This window comes from Dama dama, chromosome 27 (genome assembly GCF_033118175.1).
Source record: "Dama dama isolate Ldn47 chromosome 27, ASM3311817v1, whole genome shotgun sequence".
Taxonomy (NCBI): domain Eukaryota; kingdom Metazoa; phylum Chordata; class Mammalia; order Artiodactyla; family Cervidae; genus Dama; species Dama dama.
Genome location: NC_083707.1, coordinates 23,509,620 through 23,525,562, shown reverse-complemented (window position 1 = coordinate 23,525,562; position 15,943 = coordinate 23,509,620). Strand labels below are relative to the sequence as shown.

General features: G+C 41.3%; 1 protein-coding gene across 7 annotated transcripts in view; it reads left to right on the top strand.

Annotated features, from left to right (window-relative positions):
- Positions 1 to 15,671, top strand: part of DTNA (dystrobrevin alpha) — a 420,552-nt gene extending 404,881 nt beyond the window's left edge. For 2 of the 7 annotated variants that reach the window (XM_061131325.1, XM_061131329.1), the window contains 5 exons: positions 1,394 to 1,483; positions 4,262 to 4,430; positions 6,968 to 7,100; positions 9,049 to 9,097; positions 12,031 to 12,164. In XM_061131325.1, the coding sequence (XP_060987308.1) occupies positions 1,394 to 1,483; positions 4,262 to 4,430; positions 6,968 to 7,100; positions 9,049 to 9,066 (410 nt within the window). In that variant the 3' untranslated portion in view covers positions 9,067 to 9,097; positions 12,031 to 12,164. The other 5 variants (XM_061131323.1, XM_061131322.1, XM_061131326.1 and 2 more) reach the window with 4 other exon arrangements.
- Positions 15,672 to 15,943: the final 272 nt, after the last annotated feature.

Below are 15,943 nucleotides of genomic sequence, written 5' to 3'. Positions count from 1 at the left end.
CTTAGAGAGTTGACTCATTGCCTCTGTGTTCTGGGCCTGGGAGGTGAGGCCCCCACAGTTCACAGAGGAGGGCAGAGAGTGAAGTGAGGTGACAAACAGCATTCTCCCATCGCTGCCTCTTCTAGTATTGTATGTACTGCGAGGCTGTTTCCCTTCCTGCCGAAGTTTATCTGTAAGCCAGGTATTTGGAATCTTGAGCCTCTTTTTCAAAGATATTATGGACTTAGCCCTCTATTCCATGTCCACCTTGCCCCGCTCCCAGGCCAGCCCACAAATATCCTTTTAACCTTTGCTGTTGTTATTGTTTAGCCGCTCAGTCACACCCAACTCTTCTGGGACCCCTTGGACTGTAGCGCAGCAGACTCCTCTGTCCACGGGATTTCCCAGGCAAGAATAAGGGAGCGGGTTGCCATTTCCTTCTCCAGGTGATCTTCCCCACCCAGGGATCAAACACAAGTCTCCTGCACTGGCAGGCGGATTCTTTACCACTGAGCCACCAGAGAAGCCCCAGTTTGAACCCTTAGTGTGATGGAAATCTCATAATAATCTTTCTCAACCATAGAGAAATATGGTCTAAGTTCCAAGTTAGGGTACTTGGCATACATCTTCTGCCCATGTCTTGGCAGCAGGAGCAAGAATCCTCACCCCTTTTCAACCCCCTGAGGACATTCGGTGCACAGGGTTCCCATTCCCAAGAGGTACCTGAAATAGTTGGGGGAGTTCAGGGAGCCCTGCTGGGAGGTGGAGGCTGAGGTGCTGGAGGTCAGAATTTGATGCGCTTCAGCCACCAGGTAATGGATGCAGCAGTAGCAGCTGCTTGGGAAGGCACAGCTCTGGTGGGAAAACCAGACTTTTCATCTATGAGGGCAATACTTAAGTAGGGTGATCACATATGCTGCCGGTTTACCTGCGACCATCCCAGTTTGTGCCAGGTCACCCAGTCATTTTTTTAAGATTTATTTTTTTTTTATGTGGACCATTTTTTAAACTTTGATTGAATTTGTTACAATATTGCTTCTGGTTCGTTTTGGTTTTTTGGCTGTGAGACATGTAAGATCTTAGATCCGCTACCAAGGATTGAACCCACACCCCCTGCATTGGAAGGCAAAGTCTTAACCACTGGGCCACCAGAGAAGTCCTCATTCTTGTTACTAATACCACCCCTGTCACTTGTAAAATTTTCCCAGTTTGAACAATAAATTGTATGAATCCCCATCAAAGGCCATTGCCCTGAACACAAAGTTTTTTTTTCAGGAAATGAACCAAAGCACTTCTGAAAAGAAGTCTTGGAAGTTTTCTTGCTGTAGAATTTCAATGGGAATGATAAACAGCATAAAAAGTTGGGGAAAAGGAGAGTTTTGAATTTTTTTTTCCATTATCATTCTTTCCTAAGGCTCGAGAAGAAATTTAAGGAATGACTTACTAGTAGCAGCAGATTCCATCACTAACACCATGTCCTCTCTCGTGAAAGAGCTGAATTCTGGTAAGTCCCTGGTCCCCTCTTGTCTGTCTGATCATTGCAGAAGGACCCATAACTTCTGTTAGGGATCTGCTCATAGAATGCTTAGGTGCAATCTTTTTAGCTGAAAATTCTGTATTCTTATCTTAAGATGTTTATTGTCTGAGTGAGAAATGTGAGACCATCTTGAGTTTAATAATTAAAACTTTGTGGGTAAACTTTTAAGAAAGGCCTCTGGAGATTTCAGAATGATCTTTAAACCTTATTTGTTGTTGTTGTTCAGTCTCTACGTCTTATCCAACTCTTTGCGACCCCATGGACTGTAGCACGCTGGGCTTCTCTGTCATCCACTATCTCCCAGAGTTTGCTCAAATTCATGTCCATTGAATTGGTGATGCTATCTAACCATCTCATCCTCTGCCACCCCCTTCTCTTTTTGCCTTCAGTCTTTCCCAACATCAGAGTCTATTCTTAACTTTACTTATTACTCCAAAAATAGCTAATAAGTCAGAATTGTATAAAGAAGAAAGTAACATTTACTGTAAGCTAAACTACTCTGGTTTAACTGTTCATTTAATGTTTAATATTTAGGTTGATTCCAGTTATTTACAATTAAAAACAACTTTCCTGTTTAAAAGAGATCTTCTCATTGTCAAGTATATAAAGATTTTTTAAAGATCTATGTGACATTTTGTTGGGATATTAGCTTTTTTAGTACTGTTTATATTTTGCTGATGAAAAGACTATAAATACATGTTCAATGCAGAAAGTTTGAAAAATGCAGAAAAGGATAAAGAAAAATATTAAAATTGACTTGTGAATCCAGAATCCCATGTGAATGCCTGTGGCTGATTCATGTTGAAGTATGGCAGAAACCATCACTATACTGTGATTATCTTCCAATTAAAAATAAATTTTTTAAAAATTCAGAATTCCAAGTTAGCCACCATTACATGTATCATGACCCAATGTGACATGATGCTGAACTTATTTTATAAGGTCAAATGTCTTATTTACTAATTTAGATTCTGTTAATTTGGAATGCATGGCTATTTGAATGAAGCTAAACTGAAATTTGGGCTTCTTAAGTGGCTCAGTGGTAAAGAATCTGCCCGCCAATGCAGGAGACAAGGGTTTGATCCCTGGGAGAGGAAGATGCCCTGGAGAAGGAAATGGCAACCTACTCCAGTATTCTTGCCTGGGAAATCCCATGGATGGAGGAGCCTGGTGGGCTATAGTCCATAGGGTCACAAAAGAGCTGGACATGAGTTAGCGGCTAAACAACAACAAACTGAAATTCACCTTTGCAATATTACCAAAGAAAGATCTTCCCAGAAAATATATAGCATAAAATTGCAATACTCTTTATCCTAATAATACTACAGAGTTTTAAAAAACTTAACAGTGTTAATATACAAATAAATATCTTGCTAGTTAGGAATACATTTCATCTATTCATGAAAGCCCTACTAGCCATGCGACTGTTTTTCAGGACTGTGGTCATGTAGTTGAGATTACAAAAACTGTAAAAATAAAACTTCAACATTAATAAAACATCTGGATTTAAATTTCTGAAAGTCTCTATAATTAGAGTTAAAATAATGAAAATTGTTGCTATTATTTTAGGTTAAGATTACCAGATAGGATAAAAATGACAGTAATTAATATATATATCATGGTTAGTGGCATATACCCACTGCCCTAGCAAATGATGAATAAAATGAATACATTCTCATTGTGGACATTTCAGAGTACTATTAGTTTATACTCTTATAGTACTTTGAAATATTAAATGAATGTAGTATTTTAGGTTTGTTTATCTTAAAGTAGATTTTCCCTAATAGCTTATGGAAACCCCAAACAAACCTTTAATATTGGCCAACCCAATAATATTAAGCAAAAGTAACAACAGTTTTAATGAAGAGGGGGAAAAACAGAATGCTTGGGGAATTGTCAGTTATTAAGACAAAAATTCCTTATAATATTATTGAGATTTTAAAAAGACAATGTGTGTGTGTGTGTGTTAGTTGCTCAGCCGTGTCCAACTCCTTGCATCCCCATGGACGGTAGCCCACCAGACTCCTGTGTCCATGGAATTCTCCAAGCAAGAATACTAGAGTGTGTTGCCATTCCCTTCTTCAGGGTATCTTCCTGACCCAGGGATCAAACCCAGATCTCCCATATTTCAGGTATATTCTTTACCATTTGAGCCACCAGGGAAGCCCAAAAAAGACAATACTATATTCTAAATGATCTTATGGTTCAGTTCAGTTCAGTCGCTCAGTCGTGTCCAACTCTTTGCGACCCCGTGGACTGCAGCACACCAGGCCTCTCTGTCTATCACCAACTCCCAGAGTTTACTCAAACTTATGCGTATTAAGTCAGTGATGCCATCCAACCATCTCGTCCTCTGTCATCCCCTTCTCCTCCCACCTTCAATCTTTCCCAGCATCAGGGTCTTTTCAAATGAGTCAGTTCTTTGCATCAGGTGGCCAAAGTATTGGAGTTTCAGCATCAACATCAGTCCTTCCAATGAATATTCAGGACTGATTTCCTTTAGGATGGACTGGTTGGATCTCCTTGCAGTCCAAGGGACTCTTAAGAGTCTTCCTGATCTTATGGCAATTCATGTCAATATCAATTCTCATTTTGAAAAAAAAAATGAACACTTACTTGACTTGTGTACAGTAGCTGGTCAGTGTTTTACACAGCACAGGTTAGTTTATGTTAAACCTAGCCCTTTATTGGCTGATAATAATAAAATCTAAGACATTCTTTACTTTCTTCAATTGTACCTAATAGAGGTGGGGAGTGAAACTGATAGTAACGTGGATTCTGAATTTGCACGGACTCAGTTTGAAGATCTGGTCCCATCACCAACCTCTGAAAAAGCTTTTCTAGCACAAATCCACGCCAGAAAACCTGGGTACCTTCACGGTGGAGCTACCCCGAGCACCATGCGTGGGGACATGTGAGTATCTTCTGCCTGGGGGTGTTTTTTCAGTAACAGAACACTCTGCAGGGAGCATAGGAAAAATACATGGTTGCTTAGTTTTTCATTTTGGAAAGGAATGATGCAGTTTCCTTTTCTGCCAGAAAAGGTAGAAGGATGTGTATGTGCTAAGTCACTTCAGTCATGTCTGAATCTATGCGACCCTATGGCCTACAGCCTGCCAGGCTCCTTTGTCCATGGGATTCTCCAGGGAAGAGTACTGGAGTGGGTTGCCATGCCCTCCTCCAGGAGATCTTCCTGTCCCAGGGGTCGAACCCACGTCTCTTGTGTCTCCTGCATTGGCAGATGGGTTCTTTATCACTAGTGCCCCCTGGGAAGCCCAGGTAGTAGGGTGCTTCGTTTCAATTTCTCATTGTGACTTTTCCTCCTAACAATTTCCAGAGTATCAGTAATGAAAACCAACCAGTACCTATTGAGATCCTGGCCTGCCCAAGGCACTCAACCAGTTAGATACAAAATAGCATCAAAAATCACTCCCAGCATCCCAGGACTTATAGACTAGTTCAGAAGATAAATCATCCCGTCTTCCAAATTTACTAGATTCACTCTTAAGGGCCCCTGTGATACTAGAGAGGCCTCTGTTCAAAGTGAGTGTAAACATCATCTATGCACTTGTGATTTGAATAACTAAATGTATAAAAATCTCATTATAAAGAAGTCCAATTTGCTTGACTTGTTGAATATGTATAAATCTGACCTTCAAAAGACATTTCGCAAAGATTTTCACCCAATTAGGTTTCTGTAGCTTGACAGAAGCCAGTAGAATCAGTGACATTCCCTACTAGACTGTGACCTTGGATCAGCTCAAAGTAGTCAGGCAGAAAAAGTTAAAGCTGAGAAACAAAGACAAAGCAAGGACAGACCTGCAGAGCCCAGCTTGGGAGGGAAAAGCATAAAATTAAGCAAGTTAAGTAAGTGGAGTCCTGAGAAATATGGACAGGGGCTCACCCAGAAGCTGGAAAAGGGAGTTGATAAGCAGTTTAAAAAAAAGCTACAGAAGGGTGGTAGTGCTGCTTAACATGAGAACTGCAGACTAGTCTACAGAAATAAACTGTCTGTTTTAAAGACCCAAAGAAGAAATTAACCAGAGGCCTTTCTGGTGTTTTGACTCCCCATCCAAGGAGTGAGTAAAAAACCAGTAATAACGGGAAATTAAAAATAGACATGATTTCAAAGCCAGCTGTGAAAAGGCAGAGAGCATAATATCAAAACAAAACAGTTATAATTTTATGTGGCAGGAGGCTGCTGCTTTTAATTGTAGTTTGCTTTCTTGTCCTTCCCTCTGTAATTTAGAATTATTTGATTTGTTTGTTATTCAGACTGGTGAACTGTGATCAGTTCAGTCTGGTAAATAACATTAGTTATGTGATTTTTTATAATTGAGCATTTACATGGTGGTGACCTAAAACTTTCTTGATCCAGTTGCAAGGTCCAAGACTGTAGCTAAAGCCACCCCATCTGCTGTCCCTGGCAGACTGGTGGCAGGACCGGCGACCAACAGTGCTGTGATGGGGGTTGGGAAGGGAAAGTTTACAGAAGCCTTGCAGACCTAGTTAGGCTGGCCCCAAACCTCTAAAAATAACACGAACATGTCGTACAGATATAAATAAACATGAACATTGGCATTTACGTTCCAACCCAGAAACTTCTACTTGACCACTCTTTTTCATTTTAGGGGATATTTTAATATCTGTACTATCTAAGCATGTACTGTATTTTAGCCCAAGAATATTTTAGTCATATGAATTAGGTGGTGAATTTATATTCAGTCCCAGGAAGAACTTTATATATACTTGGATGAATAGACGGAGAGTCACATATTAGTGAATGAGACCATTCTTATCCATTTGTTTCATGGTGGAATTGGACAATTTAAATGGATTTCTTAAAGTCAGAGATAGTATACATCTTTAAGATCAAGAGCTGTGGGTTAGAATATTAGTCTTCCTGACATTGATTGACTGATATTCTGAGCCTTGATTCAACCATAAAAATACAGCACATGGGTGCATGGGCCTATATACATGCAGAACACAAAGAGGGTTAAATTATGAACAAATATACTTAGACATTATTTCACTAGAGGGCTCACTTCCCTTATAGAAAGTGTTCTTGGACTCCATTTTTTTAAGCCCCCAAATTGGGAAAACTGTATCCTCTCAAAAGATAAGTCTGCCTCTTTTTTTAAGAATGACAAACATTTAAAGGGCAACTCATTCCAGTAAACTCTAGGAAAACAGGTGACAATGGTCACCAGACCACCATAGAAAACTGCCTATGAGAACTCCTTGATCATATATTCCTCTAAACTTCCAAAGCGTCTTTCAAGTTTTTTTCATCATGTCAAAGAAAATCCTGAATTGAAGTAAACTGAAGCAAAGAAGTGAATTAGAGACAAAATAAATGTGCACCCAGAACTACAGATAATACAGGAATTCCACTCATATTTACCTTTTAAGATTTGTTCCAAAATGCCCTCTGTGGTTGACTCCCAGGGTTACAGAAGATGGGGACCCCTATGTGCGGCCAGAGGATGAGAACTATGAAGATGACTCTGTCCGGCAGCTGGAGAATGAGCTGAAGATGGAGGAATACCTAAAACAGAAGCTACAGGACGAAGCCTACCAGGTACCGAGAACCCACCCCACTTCGGCCCCCGCCCCTCGGGGACCGGATCTTTTACATTATTCCAAAACTTGGTGCCTTCTCCTTCCTTCCACCCTCCCTTTCTGGAATATTCTGACAGGACTCCTTAGTCCATGAATTCTAAGACAGGGAAAGGTTTAATGCTTCTTAAAGCTGTCACTCACCATGTATTCCTATAAATTCTGAGCTGGAAAATGAAAAGAGGCCTTCCATAGTGATGAATAGTTCATGACCCTCCAAGATCATTAGGAAAACACTTTTTAAGAAAAGATACAGTTGGCTTTCCGTATCAGCAGATTCAGAATCTGTGGATACTGAGGTTCAACTGAAAGGGACTTTGAGTATCCATGGATGGGGATCCATCTGTGGGATGGGGGTATCCTGGTACCAGTCCCCCATGAATACTCTGGGATTCTATGCCCTTGGATGGGCCACAGGGCACAAGGAAAATGACTAAGCATAAGTATACCTCTGTCCTTGAATCACTTGTCTCAACTTCCCTCCCTGCCTGCCTCATATCACATGTTAAGAAGTCAAAGAGTGACAAACCTCAGCTAGAAATGTTGGGGGTACTGTAGGCCCCCATTCAGCAGGGTGTGGTTGGACAGATTGTCATATATCCTGGATAGCATGTTAATCCATCTGAGAATTCACCTGACATAACACGTGCAATGGAGAATAATATCATCCTTCCAGGGATGCATCTTCCCCATGGAGATTGTTCTCCTGCCCTGTTTATTTACCTTGTATGTTTCCCTTCCCTGTGCCTTGCTGGAGTTCTGGGAGGACAGGGGTATTTGGATGGTTGAGACCTACTGCCCCGCCCCAGGCCCCAGTGGGTTATTTTATCAGGTCAGGCTTTCTGTCCAACATCCAGATAAGTTTTTTCCACCATCTTAGGAGCAGTAGCTCTCTCTTACTCTTTTATTGGAAGAAAGAAAAGCAGATAAAATAAGTTTTCTACTCCTCATACATCTGTAGATTGCTTGGAAATATTTTCCTAAGAAGAATAGAGCAAAAGGGAAGTCTACCAACCCCACCTTGACAATATAAAATGGAAGTTTTGCCTATTTGGAATGTTCCAAAACAGTTGTGTTTCAGAAAAACTCCAATGTAGGCCTAGGTAAACAAACAGTGACCAGATATGTAAAACTGTACTTGAATCCTGCATAATCAGACTTGCCTCGAGTGCACACCAGGGAGGACGTTTTTCTTTACGACTTTTATGGCCTGTCCACAGGAGGAAATTAGCCTGCATAAAGCCCCTGGGTGTCTCTGGGAACTCTGAGGGGTGGCATTCCTACATATATCTCCTTTTGGCCCTGGTTTGCAGAAGGAGAGAGAGATGTGGTTAAATAATCAATATTCTGGTTCATGCTGTTAGAGGCACCTATTAGACCTCCCTCTGGGAACCCACATTAGTTTCTGGATTTTGGTGACAACCGTAACTGAAATTCTTATTTTTTTAAAAAAGAAGGAGTCATTTCATATAAGGTATTAGATTTTTATTTATTTCAATGAACTAGAGATTTAACCTGATACGAGCAAAATGAAAGGAAATTCTATTAACAGCATCAGCTTCCATTGGAGTTCCTGCCATGTCTGGTAGATTTTAAGCTCCTTCTTTCTCCTTTCTTCTCTCTTCTCTCCTTTCCTCACCACAACCAGTGACTTCAAAGAAAAGACAAAGAAAAGGGTGAAGAGATTGTAACGGGTCCATGTGTTATATGCCCTGGAGAAGGTTGAAGTGGTTTTTCCTTGACTGCTCTATGAGTTGTTGGATGGGTCAGAAAGTTACTTTCGTTCCCTGGATTCTCTCTGTCTGTCTATCTATCTTTCTGCATGGCTTCCAACCAAATAATTCACCAGCTTGACTGCATCACAGACTTTACATGTCACCTTTCTTGTTTGTGTCCTTTGTCACCCGCAGGTCAGCTTGCAAGGTTGAATGCAATATCCTTTTATCACTCTCCTCTCAAGTAAGTATCCACTTATTTAGGAGGAAATGTGGTCACTGTAAAGTGGATTCTGATCACTTGTAACCTACATGCACAATCACTGCCTCTTAGGCTTTTTCTATGGTAAACTATCCTCTTTCCCTGCTGATAGCAAAGAATCATCCTGGGCCGTGAAACGTATCATTCTAGTCCAGTGGTGATTTACCAGACAACCTTGGGAGTTCACTTTTTACTCTTTGAATTAGGAAAACTGGCAGAGGAATTTCTATAACCCAAAGATGCCCCAGAAATGTCCGGCTATAAAGACAATTTGCTGATCCATAACTGCATCCAAGTTTTCAATCTCTCTGGCACTTGAGAGAGAAAAATTCAAGCTTGCTCAGCACTTGCAGAAATGAGTCAGCTCCTTAGTCCTACTGTACTTAGGGCCCAAAAGATCCAAGTGTGCACCTTAACCAGTGAAATCAAGAACATTAATTACTAAAGAAAACAAAAAGCATAGAGGGAAGCTTCCACAGCCTTATGTTTTTGGAACAGCTAATTCACACCCATCATGGCATTCAGCAAGATATAAATTAATTTAAAATACCTTTTCTGTGGCTTGTGATCCCCGACCTTAAGAGATTTATCTAAATACATGGGAAATTCTCAGTAGTTTTTTTTTTTTTTTAAAGGGACTAGCATTTGCTTGGCAAGGACCACTTGACTATAGTGGTCTGAAGCTTAGGGTGTGGACTCTTAACAGACATCAAAAATGAATTCCATCAAATCCTAGCAGCATTATCTTTGAAAAATTGCTTAGACCTCTATGAGCCTTTGTTTCCACTGTACAACATGTATCATAATACCTACCTCATAGAGGAGGTGTACTCCCTGGGATACACGGAGTTACAGCTTAACTGGTGGCAGACACACTATCGTTTCATTCTGAGCGCACACATACATGCCTAGCCCTGTGCTCAGCGCTTTATAAGCAGCTCAGTCCCTGGGAGTGACAGTAATTATTATGTGAGTGTATGAGAACCCCCTAGACTCAGAACTAGCTCGCTCTCTCTACTTAAGTGAATAAGCTTGGGATTCGGCTTTGTGCTATGATTTGACACACCTTTAGTTACACTGTCCCATGAGTCTGATGGTTTCTCTGGCTCCAGCTTATGGCCATTTAGATGTCCCACATTACAATTCAAAACTAATATACCTCTCACGGTCATGACTGCAGAAGACCAAGGACTTGTAACTATTTTAGTTCTTCAGTCTATTCCCACCCATGGAATCTCATATGTCTTCAGTGCAGTTGAGAGGAAACTCAACCCTGGCTGCTAACTTGAAAAAGGAATATATGTCTTCTAAATGATATATCAATTAGTAATGAATACATTCTAGCTGAAACACTGCTGACCTCCTGTCTTGGTCCTCAGGTTAAGATGAAGCAAGTAAAAATCAAGGTGTAATTGTTATTATGAAATATATTTTTTGAGATGTGAGGCCCTTTTGGTATAAAAGGAAGGATCTTATTGAGTACATTTTAGTCTGTCTCCCTTGGACTTGAGACTACTACACCACGAGTTCTCCTGATTCATCATGACTACAGTGAAAAAGTTCCCAAGAGCAATTTCTGAAAATATTCACTCCTGTTACTTTTCCAGAGGAGCAAGACATTTCCTTTCATAACATTTTCTTTCTCTGAACTCTAGCAATTTGATCATTTTTGTTATGCACATTATTTAAACATCAGTAGGTAGTTCTTATAAAAATATACTTCTTTAAAAACCCTAATAAAATGCCTTTTACATTTTTTATTTAGCTGCTAAGTCAGGTCCAATTCTTTTGCCACCCATGGACTATAGTCTGCCAGGCTCCTCTGTCCATGTGATTTCTCAGGCAAGAATACTGGAGTGGGTTGTCATTTCCTTCTCCAGGGGATCTTCCCAACCCTGGGATCAAACCTGTGTCTCCTGTGTTGGCAGGTGGATTCTTTACTGCTGAGTCACAACAGAAACCCCAGCCCTGGACATAAACCAGGCAAGAACACTGCAGTGGGTTACCCTACTGTAATTTTTCTTGATGAAACCAAGAAAGACAGCTGAGACTGTAGAACAGTCTGTTGAAATCTATTCACTGGCTATACTGAAAGACTGGAAATTATCCCAAAATATATGCATCTCTTCTGCAAGGGTCCTAAAGTCGATTTCATCAGCTCAAAGTCAATTAGGCATCCACGAAGCAGAGCCCTACGTAACTAAGGGGCAAAAGGTGCAACACCAGAGACATGGAAGACCCATCCTCTGCTCAAGAAACTCCTTAGGCCTCTTTGAAGATAAATATGCACTTACCAACACATTAACAAGAGCTAATGGAGAGAAACCTGTTTTATTGCTTTTCAGCTAGCCACATGGGAAGAAACGGTACACATAAAGCTTAGCACCCAAATTAAAGTCCACCGTGGTTCCATTTTGGCCCACTCAAATCTTAGGTTGGTCCCTTTTCCATCCCTCTGGCCACGTGGTACTCCACTCACCTTGGCCAGCCACATCCTAACCTCAGAAATTGGAGGATGGAAGATCAAATGTGGATTTTTTTTTTTAATTAGCATGGCAAAAAAACACACAAAATTAGCATGGCATTCTGATGGTGAATCAGTGCTTTCATCTCCTTGTCCAAAGGAGAACATAGATATTTCTGTTTATGTTACTTGAACCTTCCAGATGCCTTAGGTGCCCACTAGGCAAGAGTCTCAGCGTGGAGGATTCTTGTCCTCTCTTCTACCAGAAGGTGCAATAACCCAGTGGCCCAAGACATTCATTGCTGATTGTCAGAGGAAGAAAGGAGTCTGTGTGTGTGTGTGTGTATGTGTGTTTCGGGGTGGGGGAAAGGGAGAATTCTAAGCTTCATAACTCTAATCTAGAGAACAGTTTCCATCTTTAAAAAAAAAATCACACATTGCTTATTCCCAGGCAAGTTATAGTCAGACAGATGCAAGTAACAGGAGAGCTGGTGATGAAGGACACAGCTGCACCCCCAGAGGAGAAGACGGCAGCCTGGCAGCAGCCTCAGCTCAAGGAACAGAGGACCCACCACATGCAGCCGCTCCCGACAGACCCCCGCCCCCTAAAGACTGTGTTCTGCCGACTGTAGTGCAGCTAACTTTTTGTTCTAAGTTTTGTAGTTCATAGACGTGTGTTTTGAGAAGGAAAAAAAGAATAATAAGACTTCTGTTCAAAGCTAACTTATCAGCTACATCTTCTGTAACACGGCTCATCCCTCGAAATGAAAACACAGGCTGAAATCCCATGCTGCTGTTAAACTCGCAATGGCAGTATTAACAAGCATCTTACCTTTGCACATGATATTGAACCTGGTCAGTTTACAACGACATTACTAATACTGTTTATAGCTAGGAGTTTCATTTCTGAATTCTCTGAGATTTTAGCAAAACAGTTGATTATATACACTGTACATTTTTTTTTCCACAGCAACTGGAAAAAAAGCAACCACTTGCAGTTATTCACTGAGCCTAAAGGATTTGGTTCCCGAGGGTACAGACTCAGAGCCCCAAAGCCAAGAAGGGTCCTTGGCCTGCATGGTCTGCACTTGTCTCCAAGCCTCTGAGAGCAGAGGCTTGAACCAAACCCACCAGGAGAATCCAATCTCTGCGGCTTCTTTCCAACTTGGGGTTGTTTTCTTTCAAGATACTTTTAGCCTATCAGCCATAGAATTTAGTGTAAATATTTTTTTTTTCCAAATAGAGATCATATTCCAAAAAAAAAAAAAAGGCAACATTCAAATTATATAGAATCTAGTTTTTAAAATCAGCACAGCTCTTCTTAAAAACTGTGAACTCTGTTTTGAAATACTCGTTACTAAAGCTGTTTATAAACCACAGGTGCCATAAGATCCCCGCAATGGACTCAAGTTATCTCTGCTCTTCCACGGCTGGTTCCTTTCGGTTTAGCTTTAGGGAGCATGTTTCTAACAGCACCGCTCATCCACTAGTTCCCCTATCAGGTCGTTTGGAGGCCTTTCAGCTTTAAATGTACAGGCTTAAAGTGCGCTTGCAAACGTTTGCTCTCCTTTTCTTTCTGAATGTGTTTTGCCTTAGCTGGCTACCTGGTGTTCTGCATGCAGCCTCCTGTGGTCACGTGAGAGGAAACAGGCTTTCCTAAGTGGAGCTGGGATTTTGCACTCTGTGAAAAGCTGATGTGCAAAAGAACGGTCAAGGAAGGGAGAATGAATGACTCTGTTGATGGTCCTTTCTGAGGGCCCTCTTTGGGGAGCACCAAAGACCTCCCTTTGGGATTCTGGGGAAATGAAAAAAATAATCTTCTACTTGTTTCAAGATTTGATGAAATAAAAATCCTGCAATATAGTAGATACATTATCCTTTAATTGGCAGCTTCTCTGAATTCCTGTTTCTCCTTTAAAAGAAAGAAGAGAACATCATTCTAGAACAGTGGCTCTTGAAATGCGGTCCCTGGCCAGCATCACCTGGGGAATTTATTAGAAATGCAGATTCTTAGACCTTAACCCCAGCCCTACTGAATCAGAAATGGGGTTGGGGCCCCGTCATCTGTGTTTGAACCTTCCAGGTGATTCTGATGCATGCTGAAGCTGAAGAACCACTGCTTTAGAAGAAAGTTGTGTAATAAAATCTCTGAAAAGGCCTTACTCAGAATAAGCAAGAAAGGTTCTAAGTCATCCTCAAAGTTTGAGCGATTCGATTTTGCTTCCAGGGTTGGCAGAAGCCTTCTCCCACCCCACAGAGTCGGTAGTTGGTGGATGCCCCGCTGAGAAGTGACATCCCAACTTCTTCTTTCTTCCTTCCCAGAGGGTTCTCAGATGCTCCCATCTCTGTGTTGGGTCAGACACCACCTACTTGACTGCCCTCAGGAACAAAATCACTTGCCTTGGGGTTAGTAAAGCTGTCTGTTGGCATTAGCAAGGAGCACACTCTGCCCCTTGATGTACTTAATCATCTTTCCCTGGAGAGCCAGCCTGACAAATGTCCCTGAGAATAGGCTGACACCAAAGGGACACAACTGCACAGTTCTCAGATTTCTTTGCACAGAGGGATGTTATCGCAGGTTTTGTTAGTGTATCTTAATGTTCATCTCCTTCCCTCTGCCCATCCTCTGTGAACCCATACCTCTCTAGATGGAGCAGGTGGCCACTGGTGCCTCATACTCAGTACTTAAAACCACTACATCCCAGCTACCTACATGGCTGTTGGCTCTGAATCATAGCTGGGCAGTTCTCAGTCTCAGAACCCTGACCCTGCAGGTGGCATTCAGCCACTACCTGGGCCGAGCTGACAGATGTTATCATTTTGTGTTTCTGCATCATGTTTGTCTAAGGTTTGGACTGTTCTGTGGGTAACCTTCCTGCATCGTAGTGTTCACTGCCAATTCCATCCCACGGTTGTCGATCCCATTGTACGAAGTCATTGCAAGGACGCTGGAAACTGCTGCCAATGACCGATTCCTGACTAACCAGCCACCTTTTCTTTCCCTTAGCTCCACGTCAGCCCTGAGACCAGACTCAAGCACCCCTGTCCTGTAAACGAGACAAAATGGCGTGCGTTATTTTGGGTTTTTGTGGTTTTGGGCGGGTTTCTTTCCTTGGCTCTCCAAATCTACTTTTGGGGCCTGTTCTAAGTGCAAACCCAGCAGGTGTCACCTGTCCTGTCCGTTAGGTACAGTTCTGTCTGGCGAGGATTGTTTCTTTCTTGTTCCACGATGAATTGCACATCCATCTCCATTAGAGGTGATGCCCTATTAATGAGCACTGGTCTAACACAGCCAACCCTCCCCCACGGCGCCATGTGAATGGAGGGAGGGAGGAGGGTGAAATCTACTGTAGGGGATTCAGGAATCAGTTGTGGTTGGTCAGGACGGAAGTCGGGGTAAATGTGGTTGGTCAGAGGGAGATGTGCTGGAGATTGTGAAAAATGGATTCTCGAGTGATCTACTCTAAGACAGGGAAGGTTCATTTGTAAGTAGTAATGTGAACTGAACTACATAAGAGTGTGGCCTTTGTTGTGATATACTATGTATTTTCTTATATGCATGAGCCAAACTGTTGCATCATAATTTAGCACTGATGTCTGCTTTTATTTTGATCATCTTTATCCACCCTTATTAGTTCTTGGCTGTTAACTGTAGGTAGACGTTGTAAATCCAGCAGCCTTTGGTTGCTGCAGTCACCTTGGTTCGATTCCACACAAACAACAACTACACCATGTCCTCAGAAGAAAGGGCATTTTTACCTTTGAACCAAAAAGAGGGGAAAAAAAATCAGAGGTATCACATCCTGAGGCTAATTAACTTTAAGACATTTTTAATTATGACTACTGTAATTTGACGCCATTTGAAGTAACCAATTCAGAGACACTAAAGATTTCACAACATTCATGGGTATGTAACAAAACTACTATTGTATGGGTTTTTTGTATTGCTGTTAAGTATTGTTTTGTGTGTATGTGTGTGTGTTGGAACCTCCTGGGGACATGTTATATTTTGAAGTGATTAAACTATTTAATTGTGTGTCTATATTTTGGAATGGAATTATTTCTTCATTAAAAAAAATGTTTTTAAAAACACTATGTCTTGCGTATTTTGTTCTTTTGCTTCAATGAATGTTTCCTAAAACAACATGAGGTTAGTCTAAGAAAGACAAGTCAGTGTTTGGAGCATGAAGCTTGGACTACTGATTGAGGATCAAGCAATTGAGGTCAAATATTTCACCTTTTCCTGCCTTTGAGGATGCAGTTTTTTTAAAAATGAGATACTATTCTGCTGCTCATGGAAAGCCTTGTTGTGATTAAGATCAAAAATCCGTACTCCCTCTCCTTTTTTTCTCTTCCTCTTCTTT